Raw genomic sequence first — 27641 nt, 5'->3', positions numbered from 1 at the left:
TACCTTCACCCTCCCCATAGCTCCTTCTCTGGGAACTTCGAGGCTGCTGGCGGGGGCAGGACTGGAGCCCACGCCCCTGGTGCCATGGCCACCTGTCTGTCCTAAGTGTCCAAAAGCCTCCAGGTGGTCAGTCTGTTGCTGTGACATGGACCTTTCTTCCTTTTTGGCTCTGGGTTCCAGGTGAGGGGCCCCAGGAGGAAGGGGCAGCACTGAGCTCCTGTGGGGAGCAGAGGCATGAGGTCCCAGGCCCTTCCCGGCACTCCTCCTGGCTTCCCAAGCTCCCCTCTGGTGGCAGGTAGCAGCATCAAAGGGGCTGCTGGTCAGTCCGCATCAGATGGAGGCTCGTAGGGAGACAGACTCCTTGCCACTGCTGTTGGGACATCATCTCTTGGATCTGTGGGAATTCCCAGTGGTTTAGAATGTTTCGGGGGGCTCTCAGCACCTTTATCTTCTAGAAGAAATAACATCATAAGAGTTTCTATAAAAACAGTAGCCAATGGTATAGACCCGGCTGTGTGTCCAAGCAGGAAGTGTGACCAGCTTCTCTGCCTAAGACCCACAGGGAACCCAAAGGTGACTGTCATTCCCCCCTCCCAGCCCCCCCCACTGTTGCCTGTGGCGCCCCCACACAGCCTGCAGTCTGGGGGAGCCAGAAGGACAGCTCCCACACCCTTGGCCCTGGCTCTTCTTCCCCTTCCAGCCCCTTCCTAAAGGGAGTTGTGTTGGAAAGGAAAGCAAAGAAGGAAGGGTGCGTCTGGAGAAAGCGCGTCTTCCCCTCCGCCTGGACCCTCCCAGCTCCCTGGCCTGAACAGAGATTTGAGTTAGGCTGAGCCCTCCTACTCCTCCCCGTTCCTCCTCCTCCCCAGACACCAGGGCAGTCAGACCCCCGGCCAGGCGCCTGCCAGGCCACGTCTCTCCTGTTCTCCCAGCAAAGACACATCCTCGGGCCCTGCCCATTGTCCAGCTCCATCAGAAGAGGGAGAAGGGAGGGAACAGGCAGGAACAGGCTTCCTCACCAGCCTCCTTTCCTGTGAGCCCCAGCGTGGGGAGCAGCCCAGGCTCTGGGCACCCACCAGTGTGGCTTCTGGGCCCTCTTTTTCCCAGAGAAGCACTAGGAAGACCGTTGCCATGCCCGGGGCTGGCTCTCTGTCCAGGCAGCCCCTCTAACCTATACTAATCCCTTTCCTTCTCCTCTGTGGTGGCTTCTCTCCTCCCCCACAGTCTCTGACTCCTGTTGGACCTTCTCAGGTCGGCCTCGCCCACCCCGCTGAGCCGGGTGCTTCTTGACCTCCCAGGCTGGGGGGACTAACAGCGCCCGAGCGGGTCCTTTCATTTGTTCCTTTTTTTTTTTTGTCTGCAAAGTGGTCATAGTCGTGTCAAACTTGAACGTACCCAAATTAAAGGCCAGCATTGGCTCTCACGATCACAAGCCCCTGCCGGCTCTGAGGCTTCTGGCACCAAAGCCCTCACAGCATCCCCGGACCATAGCCAGGCCCAGCGCCAGGCCCAGAGCGCCTCTGTACCGCCCCGCGTGCGCACATGTTGCGCCTTCAAACTTAGCAAGACACCCCGACACGCCTGTGGGAATCCAGGCTCGGCGGCCTCTGGATTTGCTCATTTTGCCCCTCTCTCCCTGGAGGGGCTTTGTAAATACATGCCCACATACCCCCACCCCCACCACCCCCCCCCAAAAAATGAAATTTTTTTTCCTTTGACACTTTTTATGAGAGAAAGAGAAGGAAAATGTACGATGTAGGTAGGTTTGCGGCTTTAAAAGGGAGCACTGACACCATTCACCTCAGGCTAATGGACAGCCCTTCCCCAAAAACCACAGCAATAAAGAGCTTGACTGAAAGTATGATTGTTCTTGTTTTCAGGGAATAGAACAATTGAAAAAGGAAGAGAGAAGATGGGCTAAAAAAACAAAATGGATGAACATGAAAGCCGTTTTTGGCCACCCCTTCTCTCTAGGCTGGGCCAGCCCCTTTGCCACGCCAGACCAAGGGAAGGCAGACCCGTACCAGTATGTGGTCTGAAGGACCCTGACCAGCATTGCCACCCAGACACAAACCACATCACAGCACTACCGCCCCCTCCGTTCTCATGAATGTTTAAATCGAAAAAAAGCAGAGCAACTACTCTAAAACTTTTTTTTTATGTCTCAAGTAAAATGGCTGAGCATTGCAGAGAAAAAAAAAATGTCCCCATGTTTTTATTTTTAAGAGATCATCCTTTCTATTTTTTTGGTGACCGAAGCTGCTCTTCTTTTTTTTTTTTTTTTTTTTTTTTTTTTTAAATTACTTCTCTGGCCTCTGGTTTCCTCTCTGCTGTCTGTCTGGCCTGACTAACGTGGAGGGCGCTGTCTCCGGGTGGCCCGCCTCTACTAACTGAGGGAGCCGTGGGCTGGGGCATGGACGGACCACCGGCCCCGACGCCTGGTGGGGGATACTTAGGAGAGGCAGGGGGCCCCCCACCTCCCGCTGCCCAGGAGGCGGTGGCAGGCGCCCCCACAGGACTTAAAACGTTTTCACCGAAGACGGATGCTTACCCTTTGTGGCCGAGACGGGCAGGATGGGCCAGAGCCCTAAGAAAGGCCCTTGGCACAGCGGCCTCATCCCCCAGTGTGGACACGGTTTGCCTCCTTGTACTCCATGGGCTTGGGGTGTGCAGAGTGACTTTTGGGAGGGTGGGATCAAGGGGGTCTTATTTGTATTCTGAATCACCAATTATATTCCCGCGGATTATTTGGAAGAGTATGAAGGAGAGACATTTTTCCAGCTCAAAATGCCTTACACAGTCAAAAGGAGAAAACAAATGGTGTGGTTTCAGGTTTCCTTTGTCAGGTCTGCTTCCTCTTGGCACCACCTCCCCTCCGCTCCCTCCCTCCCGCTCGCTGGTGGCCTGTGCGCTGCGCTGATGCTGAGTGACACCGCTCACCGCCCCCAGCGCACAGCCGTCCTGTCCTCAACCCCCTCCGCCCCCTTTTGTAAATCCCTCAATTGGGTTCCCTCTGATGTCTTGGACACCTGAATGCACACGTAGCCACATCTTCTCTGTATTTTAACCTGGGAGGCCGCCGTCCCTGCCTTGGGGGCTGACGGGGATGTGAGGGGTCACCTCACGGCCCCCAGATTTCTGAAAGCTAGCAGATGGGCCCCCCCCGCCCGAACTAGCGGGACTGAGTGGCCTTGCCCCGTCCCCCCGGCACTTCCCGAATGAAATCCCACTTCCAAGAGGAAAGCCGGAAGAGAGGCGGGAGCTGAGGGGGCCCAGGAACAGGGAGGGCCCGGCCAGGGCGGCAATCCCAGATGTCGGAGGACTGACCATCTGTGACTCTGTACACGTGGATTTGGTTTTTTGTAAGTGATCACCACAAACCTCCTTTTTGAGCTTGTGCTGGGGGCGGTGGCGGGGGTAAGGTGTACGAAACCCAGTCCGGGACAGGGAGGAAGCTCATCGAGCCGCCGTGTGGTTTTCCATGAACCGTTCAGTGGAACATGCTGCCTCTTTTCACTTCTGTCCGTGCTTCCACATGGAAACAAAATGCAATAAAATTTTTCCAAAACCTGTTGTCACTGAGCCGTGTTCTCTCACAGCGCTGCCTTCAGGCCGAGCCGTGCTGGCTGCCGTGGGGCCTCTGTTCCGGAGCTCCTAAAGCCTATTTGTTTCTGCTCCTCCTCTTGAACGAGGTATCCGAGGCGTCCGCTGCGCTGTCTTTAAAGAACCTGTTAGCTGCCCGCCCTTGACCGAGCCTACCCCAGCCACCCCCGGCCTCGCGCTGGCCTCTGCTGCCTGAATCCCCAGTTACAGAAAAGCCTTCCAGTCCACAGAGTTTGCTGGAGCTTGGGGCCCCGGGAGGGAGGGACCCGTTTTCCTTCTGCAGACCCAGCAGAAAGTGGTGTCTAGCTGGAGGAAGGCACTGGAAACCTCCACAGACCGTCCCAGCGCTGTGAGGAGCTGGTCCTCATCCTTCCCATGTCACCAGAGACCTCCACGACCCTCCCCAAGGCAGTCAGCCCCGACTTGCCTCTCCTGTGCTCTTGACGCCCTAAGTCAAGGCTGAGGTCTGGAGCGTCCGTTTGGTGTTTTGTTTTGTTTTAATGCTGTATTTAAATAGAGTTGACAGTGTTTGTTTCCCACAGGCTCCCCCCAACACACACTTTTTACAGTTCGCGGAGGCGTGTGAAGTGTGGCTGTACAGTGACTAGCGCGGTTTCGAAGGCTCTGGCCTGCTCCCGCCCCCAGGAAGCCGTCCCTTGGGTCCTCCTGATGGGGGGGGGGTATATTTTATATATTTGGGATGCCCTCCAAACACTCCCATCCTCAAGGCATTTTTCTTTTTTTAAGTGATCCAGGTTAGTTCTTTTCCCCATGGGATGTCTGAGGAAGGCAGTAGATGGTGCTGAAAATGTATTGATTTTTTTTTTATTTCTATTGAGTCCTAAACATAGAAATTCATCATTTAAACCTGGAAATGCATCATTTAAACCTGGGGTCCTAGGCCTGTCCCCCCGAGAACAAGGCTGCTTTAGACATCCTGTTTGGTTCTCCCTCTGTTCAGCCAGAGGGAAATGCCCTCGGAAGATGGGAAAACCCCGGGGTTCCCTGTGGCTTTCCTCGCTCCCTCTCACTGGAACGGGAGACATTTTGGGGGAGCTCAGGGACCAGGGATGGGGCTGTTGTCGGCAGTCGCCAGTCTTCCCAGACGGCTGAGGAGAGAGGACGTGTCTCTGCACAAGGGTGGCCCAGGCTTTTGGCTTTGGCACAGGGGCTCCGGTGGTGCTGGGGGTACACCTCTGGGCAATGAGCCCATGCCAGCCATGGTCTTTCAGAGCGTGGGCCCTGGAGCGTGGAAGGGAAAGAGGAAGGAAGGCGACATGACAAGCCGGATTAGGTGACTCCTTCCCAGCCATCGACTTCAGGCGGTGCTTCTAGCAACCGGGCCGAACATGCAAAAGGCCGCTCCCTCCGGGCAGATGTCTGCCTCTGTGCCCAGGCTTGGTGACTTCGTGCCCCCTGAGTGAGTTTGGGTAGCAATGCGGGTGCCCCATCTCCTGTTAGTCACTCCATTTCCTCTCGGGAATACTTCGTCTCCAAAGAACCAAAGTGACACGCCTGGAATGACCAGTTTTGCTCATCCGGGCTCAGCAGCCAAGAAAGTCACAAGCCACCTTCCACCGTGACACGGAAGCCAGCCCCAGGCCAGTCTGCTGTGTCCCCAGGTGGAGGCTTCGTTCCCCTGCCCTCTCCCTCAGAAAACAACTTCTCGATGGCACGACCTCCGTGAGCACCCCAGCAAGTCAGTCACTCCAGGGGTCCATCCACACACACACAGGAGCTAAGGAGGAAGGGGTGTTTGCCCCATGCTCCGACATGTGGACATAGGATGCCCCAAAACTCTGCTACTGACCTTATGCAGCCTGGCGACCGGGCATCAAGGCTCTGGACCCCCTCAGACTCGGGTTCAAATCCCTGCTCAGCGACTTCCTTCACGTGTGACTTGGCACAGTAGCTGACTTAAGCCTCCGTGATCTCACGTGTCAAACCAGGGAGGCCGTCTGAATCACAAGGTCATAGCGAGGGTCAAATGAAAGTCGTGACTGTAGCTGTGACAAAGCCATCTGGCACCCGGCGTGGCTTCCATGAACATTAGCGCTGCCAGACCTCTGCTCTTCAAACCACGGTCACAACAGCTTCTGATCCATGGGACCAGCTCGTTGGTGAGAAGTGACCTTTAAAATAAATTAATTAATTAATTAATAGAAATGCGTGACAGTTGTAGAGTATCATTTCATGAGACTGTGCTGTGGTGCACAGTTGTACGGAAAAGTGTTGCCTGCTGTGGGTCGAGTAAAAGGATGTGAAACGCAGATGAAGAGAGAATGTTCTCTGGCTGTCCAAGGAGGAGGGACACGGCATGGGCAGCAGCGTCTCTGACTTTCGCCCTCCGATGATGTGGGGAGTCGAAGGGGCAGGGGGGACAATGAGCTCTTGCTCCGTGGGTCTCAGAGGAGGCCTTACAAAGCCTATGCTCGGGGTCTCTGCCTCCCTCGGGAGCTCTCGTCCTGGTACGTTCATTCTGGGGACTCTGGTGTGTTCCCATGCAAATGACAGCTCATGTGTCATTGTGGCAGAGGGAGGCCCAGAAGCCCCCAGCCACACCGTCCCTTGCAAGAGCTGTTGGCTCGGCCATGCCGTCCTCCCCAGGAGTCAACCATTCTGCTCGCTTGGGCCTGCCGTGGGTATTAACTATTGTCCCCGCAAACCTCCCGCCGAAGGACTTTGCGTTTGGAATATTGTCTTCGTCCAGACTCAGAGTTGACCTGGATGTTTGTCCACTTAACCTGCTCAGGAGCTTCATCTGGTGGACGGGCCGGGCTCTGATCTAGAATGTTCTTACGAGTTTGGTGAAGAGGCTGCGTGTCGCGATGAGTGCTCGCCATGGAGCACTGTCGTCCTGAGGGCTCTTCTGCTTCATCTCCCTCTCCGGTTTTTCCCTCTGCCTTGGTGATCAGCACGGGTAGACTGAGCATTCGTAGGAGGACTGAAAACGCCCTGGGCAGAAAGAAGGCAGAGACCGGTTCTCACCTGGGTTCCAACAAACAGCAGAACAAGTTCCGGCCACCATAGTGGCCTCTCAGACCCTTCTGTTTTCCCGCTTGCCAAGTTGTGGGTACCAACAGCCACCTCCACTCAGGGTGGTTGTGAGGACCCCACAATCATGCCTTTGAGCCAGCGTGCACACAGTCAATCTGGGTGTCCCCTCTGTCGCCTGCCCTGCTTCCTGAGGATGTCCCAGCTTCCCTGAAATCATGCTTCAGAAGCCTCTCCGGACAGGCTGCAAAGCATTGCCTGGGAGGAGAACGCAACATCCCCCAAAGCAAGTGTCTCCAGTGGTCCCGGTGGCTTCCGCTCAGCAGGGAGGCCTGGAGAGCGGCCGGTCCATGGGCATCAACAGCATCGGGTGCCCTTGACCTAGGAGAGGCTCCCTCAGGAGTTGCCAGCAAGGTCTGTTTTCTGAAACAGCTCTTCTCTTCTGACCATGGCAGTAACACCCGCTCATTGGTGAAAGCTTGAGACGTGCGAGAAGTCCACAGAAATTAGTACAAATCACCTCTGACCCCATCCCCAAAGGTACCCGCAGGTCCCGTGATGTCCTGTCCAACTACCCTGGCTTCCTCGCCTTGTCGCCAGTGGACAGGTTTTTCCAGGGTGACGTAGAACCGTATCAACACCGTTTCTCGGAGCTGAGTTGTGTTACACTTTGTAGAATGGCAGACTCAGTCATCCTGAGCGGGTGTCTCGACTGTTCCCAACTTGTCATGTTGTCCTTCAGTCTTCAAGACTCTCTTGCTCACATCTGTGTGTCTCTGATTATTTTTTTTTACCTGTTATTGTGACATAATTTCCAACTTAACAAAAAAAGTGGCAGAAATCGCAGAGAGCTCCTGCGTATGCCTCCGTCAGCCTTTCAACATGGAACCGTTTCCTATACACACAATACAAACACAAAAACCTGGGAAACTATGGATGCGAGACCCTTAACAGACCTACGGGCTTCATTCGGGCTTCTCCACGTGCCCCACCGAGACCCTTGTCTGTCCCGTTGCCTCGCTTGTCCTATCCGTGTCATCTGCTCCAATCTGTGAATCCTCCGTCTTTGTCTTTCATGAACTTCACCCTCCCTTTTTTTTAATTGAGATGAAATTCACACAACATAAAATCAACCCCTTTAGCACGTGCCGTTGGCCTACAGCCATCGCCTGTGTCTGCTTCTGAAGCATGTTGGTCAGACTTTGACCCTCTCGAAGATCAGAGGCCAGGTATCCGGTCTAACGATTAGATCAAGAGTGTGCGTTCGGGGCGAGAAAAGCACGGAGGTGATGTTACCTGTGATTCGGCTCAGGTGACACCCGCCCGGTTCCATCCCTGGTCTGCCCTGTGTCACTAGTGTCTTCCAAGGAGATACCCTGAGATCAGCTTCGTCAAACGACAGGTTTTTTCAAGAACCGAGAAACTTAAATCTCTGAGATGAGGTGGGAAGAGAGAGTGCTGGAGAGGAACTGGCCCGGAGGTTGGGGCAGGCCTCAGTCTGTGGGTGTGCCTCAGTTTCTCTTTCTGCATAACAGAAGGGATCGTACCAGTTACAGGAGGCTCTTGTGTGGCAAAGAAGAGAGAACCCAGAACGAGATCCTCAGAGGTCGTTCTGAGGTGGAATGGGTCGTGTGCATGAGCAGTGGCCGTGCCTCGCAAACCCTTGGCTTCTGGCTTCTGGCTTCTGGCTTCCAGCAGAGGCAGAAGAAGGCAGAGGCCCGGGTGGGGCTGGAAGCCTTTGTGGAGGGGGCTGTGGTCTGGAGAGCTGACCTGACTATGCCTTTCACTCCTGCGGGCTTCTCCCCTTTCCCCTCACCCTCTTTCTGTGGCCTGGCAGCTGAGACGCCCAGAGACAGGTGAGTGGGCAGCTTGGGAGCAGGGGCACATCTGCCGCCGGAGCAGGGCCCCCCCCACAGCGACCCTGCGCCCCCCTCGGCTGCCCGCCCCGCATGCTGGGCACACAGTCTGCTTCCGTGGCCCCTGTGTTTGTACCCTGCGCTCTCCCCTGACTGCCTGCACCCCTTCTTCATGCCGAGTCTGCTGCACCTGCTGGGGGGCGTGGCCCAGAAATGCCCAGGGAGGGCTCGTCTTCTTAGTGTTCTCAGGGGCGGTTAGTCCTCGGCCCTGGGCCCCGCAGCAGCCTGGCCTGATTTGGCAAGGCTGGGCAGACCCCGGCCCCCGCTTGCTGTGCCGCTCCCCACCGCTCCCTCCAACCCTGCCCGTGCCCCACCAGCCCTCAGGGCTTCGCAGCCCTGACCTGGCCCAGTCCGGCTGTGTCCCTACCGCGCCCCCCTCACCCCTGCTGACCTTCTGTATCCCGTTGTCCCCCCAGGGCATCGAGCGCCTCAAGCGAAAGCACCAGCCCAGGGAGCGCAGGGGCAGCTGGAAGTCAGTGAAAGAGACCTTTGGTGGGGACTTCTCCCTGAACTGGTTCAACCCCTTCTCCGGACCCTGCGACCCAGAGCCTCTCAGTGACAGGGACTGGGTGCGGCAGGCGGCCTCGCTGTCCGAAACAGACAACACGGAGACCACAGAGGAGCAGTCGGAGGAGAGGAAGGACGAGGACTCCGTGGAGGTGACAGATGAGTGAAGCTGCCGTGGCGGGGGGGCCAGAAACTGGAAAGCCGCTGGCAACCTGGACGCGGGCGTCGTGGCCCCGGCGTGGCTGGGACGCGCCGCCCTGCACCCCAGCCCCCCCACCCATCCCTGCAGGCTGCTTGCGGCCACGGCCATCCCCTGTACACCCTCCTCCTCTCCCCAAGTTGGGCCAGGTCTTGGTGAGGGGCGGACGGGGGCAGCAGGAGGAGGAGAGAGTCCCGGAGGCCATCCAAGAAGAGTCTGCCCGGCGTGGGACTGGGTGTCCTTCCGAGACGGGGCGCCCCCCCGCACCTGCCACAGCCCCACCAGCAATGAAAGCTCTGCACGGAGCAGCGCAGGGGCGGAAAAGAACTTGCCTTTGGCTTTTCTCGGGATGTCTGTCTGATTTTGGGGATGGACGGAGCCCTGGCTCCTGGCTTTTGAGAACGATGTTAGGATGGAAGGACAGAGCAGGGCTGGCCTTGGGGACCCGGGGCAGGACACCAACATCCGAGCAGACCAGCCCGGAAAGGGTGCTGCGTCCCAGCTGCTCCCCGGAGAGGCTCCCCCGAGCCTGTGAAAACTAGGAGACGGGTGCGGCTGCGCGGGTCCGGCTCAGTCTGAGGAGGACCCCGCACCGGGCTAGTCACACACACACACACACACATGCAGGCCGCACCCAAGTGGGCGAGGACAGTAACTGTGTCCTGACAGCAGTGCCACACTCAGCCCCCATTCCGTTCCACAGACATTAGACTCGGCACGGAGGCGGACAGCGGGGAGCCACCCAGCGGTCAGGGTCGGGGAGAGGCCCTGTGGAGAGGGGGACTGACCTCCGCCTGGACAGAGTCTCACAACCCACACGGGCAGAACTGACCAGAAATCTCTCGGGCCTGGGTTTTAAGCCACTGCTCACAAGATAGGGTCCATTTCATCTCTCTGAGGGGGATGGGTGGTGACCACAGACTACAGACCGATGAACCAGGAAGACAGACAGACGGACACACACACACACACACACACACACCCACCCCACTTTGTCAGGATGAGCCTGATTGAAGCCCAGGGTTACCTACTCAGAGGGGCTGGTGTTCCCAGAGTCACCTGTCCTGATCCCGGCGCAGGGCCCTCGGAAGACATCCCATAAGGGGTGATGGCAGACCTCCAGAGCCCCCAGGCCGCGGGCCTGTCTTCCTGGTCCGCATCAGCTTTATTTACTTATGACGATGCCGAGAGACCTGGTCAGCTCCAAAGGCCATGCCCTTGCCATGTGGGAAGGCTAAGCCCACTAGCCACTCTGGGAGAGCCATTGTCCCATCACGGAGGCCTGTCCTTTGTTGTCCTAACCTGGAAGGCAGCCTGGGGTTGAGGGGTGGGGGGCACACAGCCGATTGGATACCAAAGACTGTACCCCATGGAGAAAGGCAATGCTACCCTGGGAGCCCTCAAGGAGGTGGCCATTACAATAAGGGAAGGGGGTCCCCTGGTCACCGGGGGCAGCGTCGGTCTCCACTGACTTAAGGCCGGTGGTCAGAGGGCTGCTGAGATTCCAGCGGCCCCGGAACCAGCTCCGAGTGCCTGATGGCTACAGGAGGCCTGTCACCCGCGGTCAGACGGGCCCCCTGCCCACAGAGCTCATCTCGAGCTGGAGCTCGGCAGCAGGAGTCCCGGTTCGGGGGGCCCAGACGGGGCCACGTGGGAGCTGTGACCCGCCCAACCCCGAGCTTCCTGTCCTCACTGTCCTCCCGTCACCACTGACACAGTGGCCTTCCCTCCAGGCGCGGCAGCTGCCGACAGCCTAACACTGTGCTTGCTTCGAACTGACAGGATCGCAGCTGTTGTCAAAACGACGAGGGCCACAGCGGGGGAGGCTGGGTGCAAACCCCCACCTTATGCTCTGAATAAAAAGCTTTTTGCTTGACCTCAGTGGCTGGAGTCTCCTGTCTTTAGCAGGAGATACCCAGCTGGACCCCTGGGCGGCGTAGCCCTTCCTCTTAGTCACCTCGAGGGGACCTCTGAGAAAGTCTCTCTCCTCCAATCCCCACGCCGGAGACAAGTGATCCCACACAGGGAGGAGCTGTGGATGGAGAGTTACTCACCCAACTTCTTTGGGTCATCCCTCCAGGGGGTGATTTCTAGCAGAAGGAAAACTCACCTTTCAGGCAATGAACATTTATTGAACACCTACTGTATGCCAGGGCGCTGGGCACTGGGGGCAAGAGGGCCAGGTATTGAGGGGTTTTGACTTTAGAAAACAGGCCATCGCCCCCAAATGTCATGCACGTTACACACCGAATAACTCCCCTTCAACCCAGGCCTCTGCCAGGGTGGGTCTGGCTGGGGTTACTGCCTTTGAGAAGAGCCCATCCCCCACCCCCCAACCCCCACCCTCGGCATCCTGAGTAGGGCCCAAGGAAGAAGGCCCACCTGTCAAGAGAGGCCCTTGACCTGGGAAGTTCAGAGGGCGGATGGCTCCCCCAGGGCCCACGTGTTCCCCAGCACGATACCAGAAGAAGCTTGTTTTCAGAAAGAAAAAGCAATGACAGGGGACCAGGCAGTCCTTTTGAAGCAGTTGGAGTTTAATTAAAAGCATATCGATCACTGGAGCAAGCCTCTGGAGGGCAGAGCAAGAAGGAACAGCTTCAGTTCACAAAGCAGGGCTTTCAGTGGACGTGAGGAGGAACCTCCCCCCGGGAAGGCCACCCCCCGCAAGAGACCCCTGCTCAAGGGAGTGGGGAGCTGCAGGCCTTGGGGTCTCCCTCCCCTGCGCCTGCCCAGGACTGCCGCGCATGGGAAGCTGTCCCTCCCAGGCTGGGCCGGCCTTTACCCTGGGGCAGCCTGCGTCCCTGCCAGAGTGTCTCCAGGCCAGGGACACGTCTTGGGGTGGGGGTGGGGATTTCCTATGCAGCCCCCTGGTCCTGTGCCCATAGGGGCCACTAGCGCTGGTGACATGAGGTGGTGGGCAAGGTGGGAGGCTTCAAGTGGGGCCCTGGGGGGTGTCGTCATTACTCCAAAGGTCAGGAAAGGGCACCCTTATTTGAAATGCTCCTGGGGCGCCTGGGTGGTTCAATGGGTTGAAGCCTCTGCCTTCGGCTCAGGTCATGATCTCAGGGTCCTGGGATCGAGTCCTGCATTGGGCTCTCTGCTCGGCGGGGAACCTGCTTCCTCCTCTCTCTCTGCCTGCCTCTCTGCCTACTTGTGATCTCTGTCAGTCAAATAAATAAATAAAATATTTTAAAAGATTTTATTTATTTTTTTGACAGAGAGATCACAAGAGACAGGGGGAAAGGTCTGGCTTACACCATCGTAACCCTGCCCCCCACACCCCAGGCTGCAGGTGTCCTCCTGTCCCGCCTCCTGGCTCCAGCCTGTTCGTGCTTGTGCCTTCGGGACCCATGCTGACTTGAGAGCAATTGGGGGAAGGGAAGGCGGACAGACACTGAGCCCCAAGGAAACCTGCAAAAATCCTAATGGGCAATTCTAGGTCCTAGGGAACAAAGCTAATTCCTCTTCAGGTGTGCTGGGCAGCCTCTCACATGGGCTCCCGTGATGGCCGCCTCCTGCCTTGTGGAACCCCCTCTCCTAGAGTGTGGGCTGTGCCTGGGGACTCATTTCCAGAAAAGAAAGCAGGAAAAGTGCTGCGATGTCACTTCTGAGATTAGGTTACAAGGCGCCTGTGACCTCCGCCCTGAGTGACGCCTCGGCCAACCCTGCCAGCTCTCAGAGCCCCTTTTTAATTATTTTTTAATTTTTAAGGTTTTATTTATTTGAAAGAGAGAGTATGGTTGGGGCGTCGGAGGGAGAGGGAGAAGCAGACTCCCTGCAGAGTGGGAAACCCGACACGGGACTTGCTCCCAGGATCTGGAGATCATGACCTGAGCCAAAGGCAGACGCTTTTAACCGACTGAGCCACCCAGGTGCCCCTTGGAGGCCCTTTTTAAAACCATTGGTTCGGGGTGCCTGGCCAGCTCAGTTGGTAGAGCATGAGACTTGATCTCGGGGTTGTGAGTTCAAGCCCACTTTGGGTATGGAGATCACTTAAAATCTTAAAAAAAAAAAAAAAAAAATTCATTTGGCTCTATCATGACCTCCGGGGACTCCTTGTTGCTCCTAGAATCAGATCCACCCCCTTCCTATTGCCCGCGTAGGGCCCTCCGTGGGCGTCTCCAGCCTGCCCACCCTCCCCCCACCTCCCAGCAACGACCAGGTCTCTGGTCCTCAGAGGACACCACTGGGTGGCTGGCGTCCCCTCCCTGGGGGCCTTTGCACTCGCTTCGTTCCCGGCCAGGACCCGGGCTCTCAGGTCTGCCGGGGCTGGGGCGGGGCAGGGGAGTGGCTCCAGAGAAGCCTTCCCCACCCCGGCTGATTCAGTCTCTCCCACCTGGGGACCCTCGGGCTTTGGTCTCTTCGGGGCATGAGTCCTTGTCTGAAATTGGCTTGTACTCTCGTTGGCTTGCGGTCCCACTCCCTCTGTTAGAACAGGCAAGTGGAGGAAAGCAGGGACGTGTTCCCAGAGCCCGGGGGGTTCCCAGGATGCAGTAGACAGACAGCAGGTGTTTGATGAGTGAGTGATACAAGGTTACATAGTAGGTGCTCAGTAAATATTTACGGGCGGAATGCACTGTAACTGGGGACACTGTACAGCCCCTGAAGTCAGGAGCAGTGATGTCCTGGGGCTCTGGGCTGAGCAGGTGGCCCCCGGCACGGCACACAGCAGGTGCTTGCTTCATCGTGGCCACAGGGAAGGGAGATGCTTCCAACTGTAATCTCCACCTGCACCTTGCAGGAGACCCTACGCCTCCCTCCTAGAAGGAGCGAAAGGAGTTCTCTCCCAGGCAGGGGCAAAATATATCCTCTTGTATAGATCTGTTTTGTTTCTATGGATTCCCATAGAAAGAAGGGAAGATGCCTTTCAAAACCAACCAGCCAGCCAGCCAACCAACCAAACTCTGCTCCTATTAAACTGTTCATCTCAGCCAATCTGATGCGGGGGGAGGCTCTCTCGTTACTGTTTTGATGTTATTTCATGACAACCCCTATTACAAGTAAGACTGAGTATCTTGCCACTCTCGGCTACAGAATACTGCCCACTCACCGCCTGGGATATGGGTCATTTTCTTTGGACCCACAGGAGCGCCTTTTTTTTTTTTTTTCTTTTTTTTAATTTCTTTGATAGACAGTGAGGGAGAGCATGAGAGGGGAGAAGGTCAGAGGGAGAAGCAGACGCCCCATGGAGCTGGGAGCCGGATGCGGGACTCCATCTCAGGACTCCAGAATCGTGACCTGAGCCGAAGGCAATGACTTAACCAACTGAGCCACCCAGGCGCCCCACAGGAGCTCTTCTTAGGCTTCAGAGTAGCTTCTATTTATTCATTACCTTCCCCCTCCGAGTTCTGCTACACATTTTTTTAACTTTTATGCATTTGGTTTCTCTATCTTCCCCTTTGTTTCTAGGTTTCCAGTTTCCTGGGAAACATCTTCCCTCCAAGATGGTTCTTCACACTGCCTTCGTTTTCTTCTCTGCTTTACAGTTTCATCTTTGGCCTTTTTCTGGAATTTATCATGGACAGCGGCATGAGGTAGCGAACCAGGCTTACTTCTCTCTAAAAGCCAACAGGTGCTCTCAGCGTGGCGAATGGCACGATCTCCCTTTTATGAACCTTTAACAACACCTCCCACGATTGCCTGGGTCCCTGAAATGTCCTGATGTCCTGGAGGCGTTTCGAGAATAAATGCAGGGCGGCTCATGGGACCACAGTGTAGGCAGCGTGACACACGGAGCCACCGCAAGGCAGGTGGTGATGTTACCTGGGTGAGCCCAGCAGCACCAACCCGCTGCCACCAGCACCCAGCACTGGTGGGACATCTGCTGGAGACAAGTGTTTTGTTTTGTTTTGTTTTGTTTTTAAAGATCTTATTTTATTTTATTTTTTTTAAGTTTTTAAGATCTTATTTATTTATCTGACAGAGAGAGAGATCACAAGTAAGCAGAGAGACAGGCAGAGAGAGAGGAGGAAGCAGGCTCCCCGGTGAACAGAAAGCCCCACCCGGGTCTCAATCCCAAGACCCTGAGATTATGACCTGGGCCAAAGGCAGAGGCTTACTTAACCCACTGAGCCTCCCAGGCACCCTGGAAACAAGTTCATTATCCAAGAGATGTTTGCAAGGATTTTCAGCCTCTGTAAGGCCTGTCTTGTGTCTTCTCTCCTCGCTGTGGTCTTAATTTGCATTTCCCCATCTCTAGTGAGATTGAAGCTTTTCAAATGTTTATTACCTGTTCTCGGTTTCCCCAGAAGCTTGGGTGACCCAGGCAGTTAAGTACCTGATTTCCCGTTTTCACTCAGGTCCTGATCTCAGGAAGGAGAGGTCAAGCCCCGCATCCGGCTCCAGGCCCAACGCAGAGGCTGCTTAAGACTCCCTCTGTCCCTCCCCTCTCTCTGCATGCTGTCTCTCTCTAAAAATAAATCTTTTTTTTTTTTTTTTTTTTTTAATGTTCAGCTGTTCAAGCTTCCTCTTCTGTGAATGATCAACTCATGCACTTTGCCCAATTTTCTTTTGAGGTGTATTGTCTTTTCTTCATGATTTGAAATGTTAAGGAACTTTGAGAAAAGAACTTCTACGGGCCCCTCCGACCACATCCAGCCACCTTATCTGGGGCTCTGCCCACGGACATTTAAGTCCTGACCTCTGCGAGACGAGAGTGAGATGTCGGCACACCTTGCTCAAGTGAGACGTTGAGTGTGCACCAGACCCCAGCTCAGGGCTTCCTTTTTCCTTCAGTCTCCCCACTGATAGTTCACTGCCCCTTTTGTCCCCATCTTCTCTGCCACCTACTGACATAAAATTGAGGGGCCCCTGGGTGGCTCAGTGGGTTAAAGCCTCTGCCTTCAGCTCAGGTCATGATCTCAGGGTCCTGGGATTGAGCCCCGCATCAGGCTCTCTGCTCAAGCAGGGAGATTTCGTAGGAAATCTCATTGAAAGTGACTTCACCGCTGGCTGTCTCCAATCCCTCTTCCCGCTGTTGGGCTGGCAGAAAGAAAGGGCTACTTAAGATGGCCAAAGTCCCTGCCACAAAGCCTGAGCTCGGACAGGAGAACAAAGACCCAAGCAGGAATCTGAAAACCCTCCCGCCCCGGGCTCCCGTGGACCAATGGGACCCCGACGAGCAGGCGAAATATCCAAATAAGGGAAACTTGCCAAAAGACCCCTGAACTCCCCTTGAGGCCCCTTAAAAGCCCCCTTCTCCCTGCCTTGGGCACGACTTCCACCACTCTGCTTTACAGAGTCCAGGAACCTCGCGCCCGAGGGTGCCCACCTCCTCCCGGCGCAACTGTCCTGGCTCCCCTTCTCCTAGCCCTGAAACTTCGCCGGAGAGTGTTTTTAATAAATCTTGCCTTGCACCCACTTTGCCTGGTGTTGTGTTTTATCTCGCCGGAAAAACTTTACACCTGCCATTCCCTCTTTTCTCAGTTTGGTTTGGTTTTCAATTGAAATTGAATTCAATTTCAATTCAAATACAATCAAGACTTAAAATTTACGGGCCCCTGGGTGGCTCAGTGGGTTAAAGCCTCTGCCTTCAGCTCAGGTCATGATCTCAGGGTCCTGGGATCGAGTCTCACATCGGGCTCTCTGCTCAGCAGGGAGCCTGCTTCCTCCTCTCTGCCTGCCTCTCTGCCTACTTGTGATCTCTGTCTGTCAAATAAATAAATAAAACCTTTTTTTTTTTTAAGTAAATGACAATTCAGTGGTGTTAAAAACACTATGTCGTGGGACGCCTGGGTGGCTCAGTTGGTTAAGCAGCTGCCTTCGGCTCGGGTCATGGTCCCAGCGTCCTGGGATCGAGTCCCACATTGGGCTCCTTGCTCGGCGGGGAGCCTGCTTCTCCCTCTGCCTCTGCCTGCCATTCTGTCTGCCTGTGTTCGCTCTCTCTCCCTCTCTCTGACAAATAAATAAAATCTTAAAAAACAAAACAAAACAAAACACTATGTCGTGCAACAGTCACTACTTACCATCTCCAGAACGTTTTTGCCCCAAAGTGGAACTCCGTCTCCATTGAACACTAACTCCCCATTCCTCTCCTCTCTGTCCCAGAGCAACCCCCTTCCTACTCTCTGTCTCTGTGAAGTTGCCTCTCCTTGGCCTCTCGTGTAAGTGGGATCAGACAATATTTGTCACTTGGTGTCTGGCTTATTTAGCTTAGCAAACTTTACAAGGTTCATCTCTGCAGCCCGCGTGTTAGATCTTCATTCCTTTTTATAGCTGAACAGCCTATTGTATGTATATTACCACATTGTTTATCCAGAATGTTTCCACCTTCTGGTCATTGTAATTAACATATTATGAACACAAGTATCTGTGTGAGTCTCTGCTTTCAATTCTTTTTGTGCATCTGCCAAACTATCCCCCCACCATGGTACCATTTTACATTCCCACCAGCAATGCACAAGGGCTCCACATTCTCCACTCTCACCAAGACTTGTCATCTTTTGTGGTTTGTTTTGTTCTGATGATAGCCTTCCTAATCGGCATGAGACGCTATCTCATTGTGGTTTAGATTGGCATTTTCATGGTGACTAGAGACTTGGTCATACACAGATGGCCAAGAAACCCCTTCCATGGGCTTCTTGGCTATCTATGTATCTTCTTTGGAGAAATGTGTGTTCATGTCCTTTGCCTGCTTTGAAGTTGAATTTTTTTGTTGTTGTTGACGAATTGTAAAAGTTCTTTATATATTCTGGATATTAATCCCTTTTCAGATCTATAATTTGCAAAATATCTCACATTCTGTAGGTTATGTGTTCACTCTTCTTTTTTTTTTTTCAAGAGTGGATTTTATTATTTTTTCTTCAAAGGTTTTATTTATTTGACAGAGAGAGAGATCACAAGTAGGCAGAGAGGCAGGCAGAGAGAGAAGGGGAAACAGGTTCCATGCTGAGCAGAGAGCCCAATGTGGGGCTTGATCCCAGGACCCTAAGATCATGACCTGAGCTGAAGACCGATGCTTAACCCACTGAGCCACCCAGGCGCCCCTGTATTCACTCTCTTGATGGTGTCCTGTGATGTACAAAAATTCTCAATTTTGACGAGGTCTAATTTATTTCTCTTTTGTGCTGCCTGTGCCTTAGGTGTCAAAAAATCATTGCCAAACCCAATGTCATGAAGCTTTTCCTTGGTTTTCTTCTAAGAGCTCGTAGTTTTAGTTCTTGTAATTTTAGGTCTTCAAGGGATGCCTGGGTGGCTCAGTCAGTGAAGCCACTGCCTTTGGCTCAGGTCATGATCCCAGGATCCTGGTATCAAGTCCTGAACTGGGCTCCCTGCTCAGTGCGGAGCCTGCTTCTCCCTCTGCCTCTGCCTGCCACTCTGCCTGCTTGCCCTCTCTCTCTCTTTTTTCTCTCTCTGACAAACAAATAAATAAATAAATCTTAATTTTAGGTCTTCCATTCATTTTGAGTTCCATTTTCTATATGATGAAAGGGTCGAAGTTCTTTCTTTTGCATACAGATATCCAGTTTCTCCAGCACCAGCTGCTACAAGACTGCCCTTTCCCACTGAAGGGTCTTGATGCCCTTCTCAACGGGCTTGGATTCTCGACTCCGTACCCCTGGTTCATGTCTAGATGTTGGTACTATACCGTTTTCATTATGTAGCTTTGCATTAAGGTTTGGAATCAGGGTGGGTAAGTCCTCCGACACTGTTTTTCTTTCTCAAGATTGTTTTGGCTATTCAGGGGCCCCTTAAAGACGCCTATGACTCTTAGGATGGGCTTTCCTATTCCTGAAAAAAAAAAAAAAACAAGCACGGAGGTGGGATTGGACACGCTAGACTCGAGAACTGTTGAGATACAAGTGTGGGGGGGTAACTCAAGCGTGGTGAGCGGGGGTGTGAAGGCTGGAGAGGTGCACTAAGGCCGAATCCCACTCACTAGGAGCCACAGGACGGTTTTTGGAAGCTCATCTGTCAGCTGTCCGATGAGTCCTAGAGGGCCAAGGAGGGCCAAGGAGGGCCGAGGAGGGCCTACAGGGCCTTCCCTGGGTGGGGAGGAGGGGCAGCCTGGACATGTCCCTTGTCCCCCCCCCTCCCCCACTGCCTCCTGGCCACCAAGTCCCTCCCTCCTGCAGGGAGTGTCTGAAACAGACATGGAGGCAGGCAGCCTTGGAGAGAGCTGCGAGGGCCCTGGGACATCCCGGGGAAGCCTCCCCACCCCACACAACGAACCTGAAGCTCCACACGAGGGAACAAGCAGCATACAGACCATCTGGGGCTAGGAATTACACTCACACTGCATCAGATACGATAAAGTCACAGGGATCCGAGAAAAACAATCAAAGGGCAGAGAGGGTTACAGGGAGAAAACTAGGTCCCCAAAGTGAGGTCAGGCCTTCCTCTTGGCGCACCAAGAAAACCGGCAGATGCTGCTGAAACTGAAGAGCGCTATCCAGCCTGGGTGGCATCAGGAAGGGACCATGTGCTCGAGCTCGAGCTGGGCGGGCAGCTGAGCCCCAGGCTCCAGGGGGCGAGGGCAGCTCCCAACTCCAAGGGCTGAGGCTCACCCAGGTTGCTTCCTCTTATTCCAAAATATCAGGAAAAGAAAGAAAAGGGGAGGGCGCATAGGAAAGCATTAAGATTCCACACCGGCTACTTTTCACTTACAAACCAAAAGATTTATTAATCCAGCTTCCCTTCCCTCGCTGAACTGCAGAAGCATGACGCAGGTACCCCGGTCCAGCCGCGTGGAGGTGTCGGAAAGCTCCCCCGGAACGCACCCCAGTGTCACCTGCCGACCCTCCGTCCGGCCACAGGATTGCAATTACAGCGCGGTCTCGAGGCCCGACACCCCACAGACCGACCCCGGGGTCTCCAGCGTCTGCCACGGGGCGCTGGGGTGGGGGTCAGGGTTGTGAGCATTGAAAGCACCACCCATGTGTATCGAGAAGGCTTCAGGCCGAACACGCGTGCGCCTGTCCTTCCCCTTCCAGAAGCTGCGGCGGGCCACCCTCGAGCCTGCTGGGTCAGGGGCCCATTTCCCTCAGGAACATCTCCACCTGGCCGATGGTCAGAAGGCCCGGGAGGTGGTCCCCACACGCCATCCCGCACCCGGGCCGCTGTGCTGTCTCTCTGGCGGGTCCCCCCGGCACCTGCTGTTACTGCTGCTTGCGTTCGGCGGCCTTCCCGCTGGGGGGCAGCTTCCTGTGGATCAGGCTGAGTCCGCAGAGGATGAGGAACACGCCTCCCCACCACAAGACCTCCTGGCACTCTCCATACAACACAAAGCCCAGGAAGGCCTGTGAGACAGAGACCACAGTGAGGTCACGGCCACATGTGCCCGCAGGACTTGACCGTGGTGAGTAGGCACCGCCTCACTCCCTCTGGGGCCGAATGCCCTCCTGGGGCAGGAGGAAAGGTCTGGAGCTGGAAGTCGGGGGCTTGAAGCCCAGCTGTCACCTTTCACAAGTCACTATTCATGGTTGGCTCACCCGCGGGGGCGGGGGAGGGTGCCCTCCTCCCAGCCCCGGCCCCCAAGCCAAGTGCACAAGAAAGACCAGCAAGAGGCCAGCCGCTAAGGCCCAGCACAGAGCTGGCGCCGGGTGTTTGCTGATCTAAACCGGCAGGCCAAGTCCTCCCTCCCTCAACGGCAGGACTGACGGGGCTCAGACCCACCTGGCTGACATCAGGCTATCAGAGGAAAGAGCTTCCACCCTCCCCATCTCATGCTCAAGTTCACAGAGCCCTACGCATCCGTTTGCCCAGAGGCGGCCGAGACTTGAGAATGAGGGCTGCAGCCTGGAAGGGCAGCACGCAGGGGGGGCCTTTTTAAAAAGTTGGACTTCGTACTCAGCTAGCTTGAGAATTCGGCCAGGGTTTGAGATGGGAGGAGCAGCCATCACGGGTCAAGCCACAGCCCAAACTCAAGTTGGCTCCTGTCTAGGAGGGAGGGAGTTCCCCCAACTTCCCCGGAACCCAGCTTTGGGACAGGGGGACTGCATCCCCAGGGCTACTCACCGAGCTGAGGATGTTTGAAAATGTCACCGTGACAGACGCAATGGCCGAAGACATGGAGAAACTGAGGCCCCGGCTAAAGAACGTCCACATCAGAGAATTGGTGGTCGCCATCATGATGACGCCTAAGATGCAGAAGGCCATGTTCACCTGCGGGATAAAGTGTCACTGCGGCCACGCCCAGCCACAGCACTCCCAGGGGCCTGATTACGCGCAGCTGGGCCCTGCTGAGATCCTGCCATGGCCAGGGTAGGCGGTCCTCAGAGCTTTCCTGCACAGCACTCCACCTAACGCTGGGCTCAGCGTACCCATTTTGTAGCTGAAATAAACTGAGACTTACCTGGCCGTCTTGCCAGCCAGGTGCCCTGGGGCAGAGCAAAAAGCTAATCGGTAACCAGTACTTTGTTTTGAACACAAGTCCCTTGTTGGTGTTGGGGACTGGAGCAGAGGGCAAGCAGTTATTAGTCCATATATAGTGAGAGCAAATCGGGGGGCAGAGTCCTCAATTCCCGGCATCAGATAAAGCATGAATTCACCATGCCCCCCACCCCCACCCCGTGCAGGCTACAGGACACTCAGGCCAGTCCTTCTGGGCATTCGGGAGCTTTCACTCTGGGCCAGGCCCTGTGGCCAGTGTCTTAAGTGCATTCTCATTTATTCCTTAACTTCACTTTACAGATAAGGAACCTAAGGCATTAGTAACTTGCCTCAAGTGCCTCTAGCCCGTGGAAGCCTCCAGGATTGAAAACCAGGCAGTGGCTCCATGCTCTTAACCAGGACACAGCCCTGCTCAGGGAAAACCCCCGCTACTCAACTAGCGATCCCAGACATCACTTCGAGTCCTTGCAGCCTTTTCCTTTTTTAAAGGTGAGAGCCTGGAAAGGAAAGGATCTTAAGCCTCCTGCACAAAGAACATGAAGACCCCTTGCTTAGTTTTCGATTAGAAACCTCTTGCAGGGGCGCCTGCGTGGCTCAGTGGGTTAAGCCTCTGCCTTCGGCTTGGGTTGTGCTCTTGGGGTCCTCGAATCCGAGCCCCACATCGGGCTCGCTGCTCAGCGGGAAGCCTGCTTCTCCCTCTCCCTTTGCCTGCCTCTCTATTTGTGATCTCGGTCTGTCAAATGAATGGATAAAATATTAAAAAAAAAAAAAAACTGCTTGTAGACAGAGCTGCCTCCTCTGGGGTGCTCATCTAAATATCATACTATTGTTTCTTTCTTTTTAAAAAGGATTTTATTTTTGAGTAATCTCTACACCCAACGTGGGACTCAAACTCACAACCCCAAGACCAAGCAGTGCATGCTCTACTGACTGAGCCATCCAGGGGACCCTCATACTCTTATTTCTTGTAACAGTTTTCTAGCTGTTGACTCTATTAGTGTCTTAAGGAAAGGATGTCTTGGGGCGCCTGAGTGGCTCAGTCCGTTCAGTGTCTGCCTTCAGCTCTGGTAGTGATCCCGGCGTTCTGGGATCAGGCCCTGCAAGGCATCAGGCTTTCTCCTCAGCAGGGAGCCTGCTTCCCCCTCTCCCTCTCTCTGCTGCTCTGCCTACTTGTGATCTCTGTGTGTCAAGTAAATAAAATCTTTAAAAATTAAAAAAGGAAAGCGTGTGCCTGCAGAATTTTCACAAAAGCCCTGTATGCACCAGGGCAACCTGCTAGGTAGTTATTGAGACCTGGAGCACAACTAAACAGACTAGGAAACCTCATCCTAGTCCAGGTACTCATCCCCTTTGGGCTTCCGGAATTATACCCAACAGGACACTAACCTCAAGCATGGTGGTTCTGCCCTACACAGGCTGACTGGCATGGGCCAGTCTGTCCTCTGTCCAGGTCAGGACCTAACCGTGGGGCGCTGAGGCAGAGAAACCCCTCCAGCAGCAGACACTGGCCTACCACTCAGGATGGGAGGGGCAGAGGTCCACTACCGCAGACGTGGGGAGGCAGTTTAGGGGTTCTCAGGAAAGCGGTAGGTTGAGGAAGGTGGTGTCCAGAATGCTCCTCTGTCCTCTCTTATGCCTACGTATCCCAAACTCCCAGTTTTCCTGGCAGCGGGGTATACCGGTCAAAACACTTGTTAAGGGACGCCTGGGTGGCTCAGTTGGTTGGGCGGCTGCCTTCGGCTCAGGTCATGATCCCAGCGTCCTGGGATCGAGTCCCCACATCGGGCTCCTTGCTCGGCGGGGAGCCTGCTTCTCCCTCTGCCTCTAGCCTGCCACTCTGTCTGCCTGTGCTCGCGCGCGCTCGCTCTCTCTAACAAATAAATAAAAAATCTTAAAAAAAAAAAAAAAAACTTGTTAATTACGGAGCAAAGAGATGGGCAACGGGCTTCTCACCTAAGAGTCACGTGGAGAGAAATGTTCAGGCACAAGGGGCTTAAAGTGAGAGGCAGAGAGTGGATGTAGGAACGCGAACTAGTCCAGTCGGAGGACAGACTGCAGGTCCCTGGTAGGGAAGAGGCTCAGGTCTCTTACCGCCTACACTGGACGAGGATTTGACGGGTTTGGAATGCAGGGATGCTCTCCCGCCCCCCAGCTGACTGCAGCGCCCCGCTGCGGACCGGGCGAACAGACCTGCGGGCGTGAGGCTTCGCCCTGCGCCCCCAACCCCAATCCAACCCCCTCCCCGGAGCCTCGCAGGCCCTGCAGCGCCCCTCCTCCGCCCGCGCCCACCCGCCCGCCGGCCGCAGAGGCGCCCCGGGCTCGACCTCGCTGCCGAAGGCCAGCTTGGCGGAGGCGGCGGCCAGGGCCCCGAACGCGCCGGCGCACAGGCAGTTGAACACTCCCCAGAAGCGGCGCCGCATCGCGCCGGCCTGGAGGTGAGGGGGGAATTCCGCGGGGGCGTCGGGGTAGGCGGTCGGGCACACGGCACCGCCGGGGGACTGCGGCCCCTCGGCCATGGTGCCCCCCGCCACTTCTCCCCGCGCCCGCCACCAGCAGGACAGAACGCGCGCCGCGATTGGGCGGCGGCCTCACGTGACGCGGCGCCCACGTGAGCAGGGAGTCAAATTCCGGGCGCGGCGAGGGCCTCGGAGGGGCGGGACTGAGCCCCGGGGACCTCCGTGCGGCGGCCGTTGGCCTCAGTAGGTTGACCCGGGAGCTGTCCGTGGCTGCGGTCGGAAGCCGCTGTGGTTGCTGCTGTAGAACAACACTCCGGGTCCCGGCAGTGTCAGTCTTTGCCACTGGGTGTGGGCCAGGAATTGGTTAAAAATGCGGAGTCCCGGGCCCGCCCAAGACCCGTTGATCAGAATGTGCATTTCAACAAGAGCCCCAGGGGATTCACCGGCACCTTCCGGTTCGGGAGACGCAAAGTGGAAAGACGCCTCGGCAGAGGGCGCTGGAGCCCTCGACACTCGGCGGGGAGGCGGGCTCCGGGGAGGGCCTCTGACAAATCAGAAGGCCCAGATGGATGCGCAATCCTCGAAGGATTTAAAAAAGAGAGTAAATCGCCCATAACCACTCCGCTCAGATAACTGGGGCTGACCTGATTTCCCATTTCCTGTGCACTTAAATGTTTAAAATGTTTGTGTGTAAAAAGTAGTACATGTCTTTCGAAGAGAAATGTTGGAGCGTATCAAGGACTACTTCTCTCCCCAGGGAGATCATTATTAGAGTACTTTCTGTCTAGGCATAGTTTTATATACAGCACACGTTAAAAAATAGTTTATGTAATCTGTATGGGGCTTTTTTGTTTAGCATGATTTCACAGTGAACTGTTGAGCATTTTTTTTTTCCCACTCAGGAAGTTTTCGTGAGAAGTCCTTCTTCGCCACTCTCTCTCACGGGGTGGTTTTGCGGCTCAAGTTAAAGCCTGGATAGCCCTGATAACTGCAGTTTATAGGTTGAATTGTGTCCCCCCCGCCGAAAAGATACGTTTCAAGGACTTCTATCAGTACCGCAAGCTACAAGAAAGGCAATGAACAGACAGACACTCCCTGGAGCCCTCGGAGAGAATAGCCTTGCCAACACCACTTTGGTTCTGGCTGGACTTCTGGCCTCCAGAAGCGATGAGAGAATGTTTTTTTTTAGCCTCCCAGTTTCGGGTCATTTGCTCCAGCAGCCCCTAGAGACCCCCATAGGTGGGTAAGACCCGAGCCTCTTCAGTACCAGCTTCAGTATTCCAAACTTCTCCCACCTCCAGAGTGATCGCAGTTTCTCTTTTCCACCTTATGCTGAATTTTATTCTTTTTATTAAGAATTTTATTTTTAAGTAATCTCTACCCCCAACATGGGGCTTGAACTCATAAACCTGAGCCCAAGAGTCCCATGCTCCACCGTCAAGCCCACCAGGTGCCCCCTACACTGATTTTTAGATCCTTTTTTTGTTTGTTTCTGGCTCTTAGGGATTAACTGATACTCTTTGGGAATTCAACTGTGCGTTAATTTGTGAAATTGTTTTTCCTCAGCTTTAGGGAGGTATAAATGACAACCCATAAAATGAAGTCATTTTGAAGTTTAATTTTTAGCTACATGTGTGCAATCATCACAAGCCAGTGCATTTCCACCACGTCGAAAACGTTCCCATCGTGCCCATCCAGTCAGTCGCTCCCATCCCCAGCCACAAGCTCCTCTCTCTATAATCTGCCCTTCCTGGACATTTCATATAGATGGAATCACTCAGTATGTGGTCTTTGGGGTCTGGCACCTTTCACTTTTTTCTCTTTGTTGAGCTTCATCCATTTTGCCTCTTTTTACTGCTGAGCGTAGAAGTCTGTTTTATAAAGAATGCTCAGTATCATTAGGCCTTAGGAGAATGTCAGCGATGGGCCAAGAGCAAGCACCGGGATGGCCCCAGTAAAACATCTGGCGGAACAGGAGCTGAGAAGGATGCGGAGAAACTGAGCCCCCTACTGGTGGGAGTGCGCGGTGCAAGCAAACAGGGCGTCTGCAGAGGGGAGCCAGGGTCTTAAATAAAAATTAGACAAGCTGAACCAGCAATTCCACTCCTGGCTATCTGTCTGCTCAAGCCACAGGAAACGCAGGTCCCCAGCAAGACGGGTACACAAATATTTACAGCAGCGTTATTTATAAGACCTCCAAATTGCCAACAAGCTCAAATGTCAGTAAACGCGGCATCTCCGCACAACAGGGTATGATTTGCAATGAAAAGGAATGAAGTGATGACACACTAGAAGTTCCTTGAGGGCAGGAGGGTTTGTTTGCTGTGTTCGCGGATGACCAGGGCAGGTAATAGGTACTCATTAAGTCCATGGTGAATGGACATGTCTTTAATCTGGCGCTCCCAAGTGAGAATAAATCACTTCATTAAATGGTTAATTTTTAAGAGATTTTATTACATTTTGAAAAATGCCCATATTTACAGTCATAAAAAAATGCTCAGGAGAATACTTAAAAAGTTAAGAATACAAAAATAATCTATATTAACAAATTTGCCTATCCGATATGCTACGCAACAGGATTATCATCATGGCAAGTTTTGAAGTCACCACATACCATTAGAGTTTCCACTACAAGACTCGAAGATTCTGGTGAGTATATCTAAGGAAAAAATAACCTGGCCAACAACCACTGTAAATCTTCACTATGGCTTTTTATTTTAAAATGGCAAAAGGTTTCCCCAGTATTTACAGTTGATTGAAAGCTTTGAAATGGGATGGTAACTTTGAAACAGCAGACTGCCGATTGCCATACGGTGAGGACGGACGCAGAACACGCATCAGAAACTTGAAGGTCAGCCCCCAATGCCACATACTCAGTTAGTAATTACACTCCTTGGTTCAGCTGTTAAATGCGCTGGGGTAGGGCTTACTTTTGCAAGAGGAAAGTCTCCAGAAGGGTAATGCCTAGGTAGGTAGTTGCCCAAGATCCTTAAGATTCATTCCTTTTCTTTTCTTTTAAAAACACATTTTCAGCACGCAACTTTTCTGTCTCCTAAGAAGTAAATTAAAAAAAAAAAAAAAGGAAAAAAGAAAAGAAAAAATTAAGACTCAAATGCTTACAGGAAGTTATTCTTCGCATTCATTAAGCTTATATTAAAAATTAAGACTACGACTTTCAATCTGTAAACTACTTATAACATTACACAAGAACCTGATTATGTAACAGTCTGACAACGGACTGAATTAGGCTTGGAATAATGACTGTTTTTTTTTTTAATTCAGTAAATTCCCCGAAGGAAGCATAAATGCGATTTGATGAGGACACTGACCTCTAGTGAAACAATCATTCTCAGACCAGGCTGAGTCTCTTTCCGGCCTGTCAGAGCTTACCTCGGCGAGCCGGACGTTCTCCCTCTTCAGCCGCACCACGTACTGAATCTTCTGATGCAGGTTTTGGTGACCGACCAACTTCCCGTTCTCCTCAGCAAGACACTCCACCTGCTTCCTTAACATTTCCATCTCCTGCAGGCAAATCAATCCAGGGAGGGGGAAAATGAGCTGCTCTTATTTCTCCTTTTACAATCACATTGTTTCGGGCCTCCCCAGAGCACAGGGCGCCAGGGGGCCCAGGTTCCCCGC

At 54.1% G+C, this 27641-nt stretch overlaps 3 protein-coding genes across 8 annotated transcripts in view; 1 reads left to right on the top strand and 2 right to left on the bottom strand.

Annotated features, from left to right (window-relative positions):
- The window catches only part of ZDHHC3 (zinc finger DHHC-type palmitoyltransferase 3), a 54168-nt gene extending 43076 nt beyond the window's left edge, over positions 1 to 11092 (top strand). For 3 of the 5 annotated variants that reach the window (XM_032317231.1, XM_032317222.1, XM_032317224.1), the window contains one exon: positions 8927 to 11092. In XM_032317231.1, coding sequence (XP_032173122.1) covers positions 8927 to 9184 — 258 coding nt within the window. In that variant the 3' untranslated portion in view covers positions 9185 to 11092. Of the gene's footprint in view, positions 1 to 1877; positions 2130 to 8926 lie in introns of those variants that run through there. The other 2 variants (XM_032317253.1, XM_032317243.1) reach the window with 1 other exon arrangement.
- Positions 11093 to 19810: 8718 nt separating this feature from the next.
- Positions 19811 to 24453, bottom strand: TMEM42 (transmembrane protein 42). The gene is made up of 3 exons (XM_032317208.1): positions 23871 to 24453; positions 21172 to 21318; positions 19811 to 20453 (listed from the first exon to the last, which is right to left on the bottom strand). Exons 1-3 carry the CDS (start codon positions 24060 to 24062, stop codon positions 20313 to 20315), a joined length of 480 nt encoding a protein of 159 aa, XP_032173099.1. The 5' UTR covers positions 24063 to 24453; the 3' UTR covers positions 19811 to 20312.
- Positions 24454 to 26443: 1990 nt separating this feature from the next.
- KIF15 (kinesin family member 15) overlaps positions 26444 to 27641 on the bottom strand; it is a 72632-nt gene continuing 71434 nt past the window's right edge. For both annotated transcript variants that reach the window (XM_032317160.1, XM_032317169.1), the window contains 2 exons: positions 27393 to 27524; positions 26444 to 27054 (listed from right to left, as the gene is read on the bottom strand). In XM_032317160.1, coding sequence (XP_032173051.1) covers positions 26992 to 27054; positions 27393 to 27524 — 195 coding nt within the window. In that variant the 3' untranslated portion in view covers positions 26444 to 26991. The remainder of the gene's footprint in view (positions 27055 to 27392; positions 27525 to 27641) is intronic.

This window comes from Mustela erminea, chromosome 1 (genome assembly GCF_009829155.1).
Source record: "Mustela erminea isolate mMusErm1 chromosome 1, mMusErm1.Pri, whole genome shotgun sequence".
Classification (NCBI taxonomy): Eukaryota; Metazoa; Chordata; class Mammalia; order Carnivora; family Mustelidae; genus Mustela; species Mustela erminea.
Note: the sequence above shows the minus strand (reverse complement) of the source record. Positions and strands in the feature narration are given on the sequence as shown.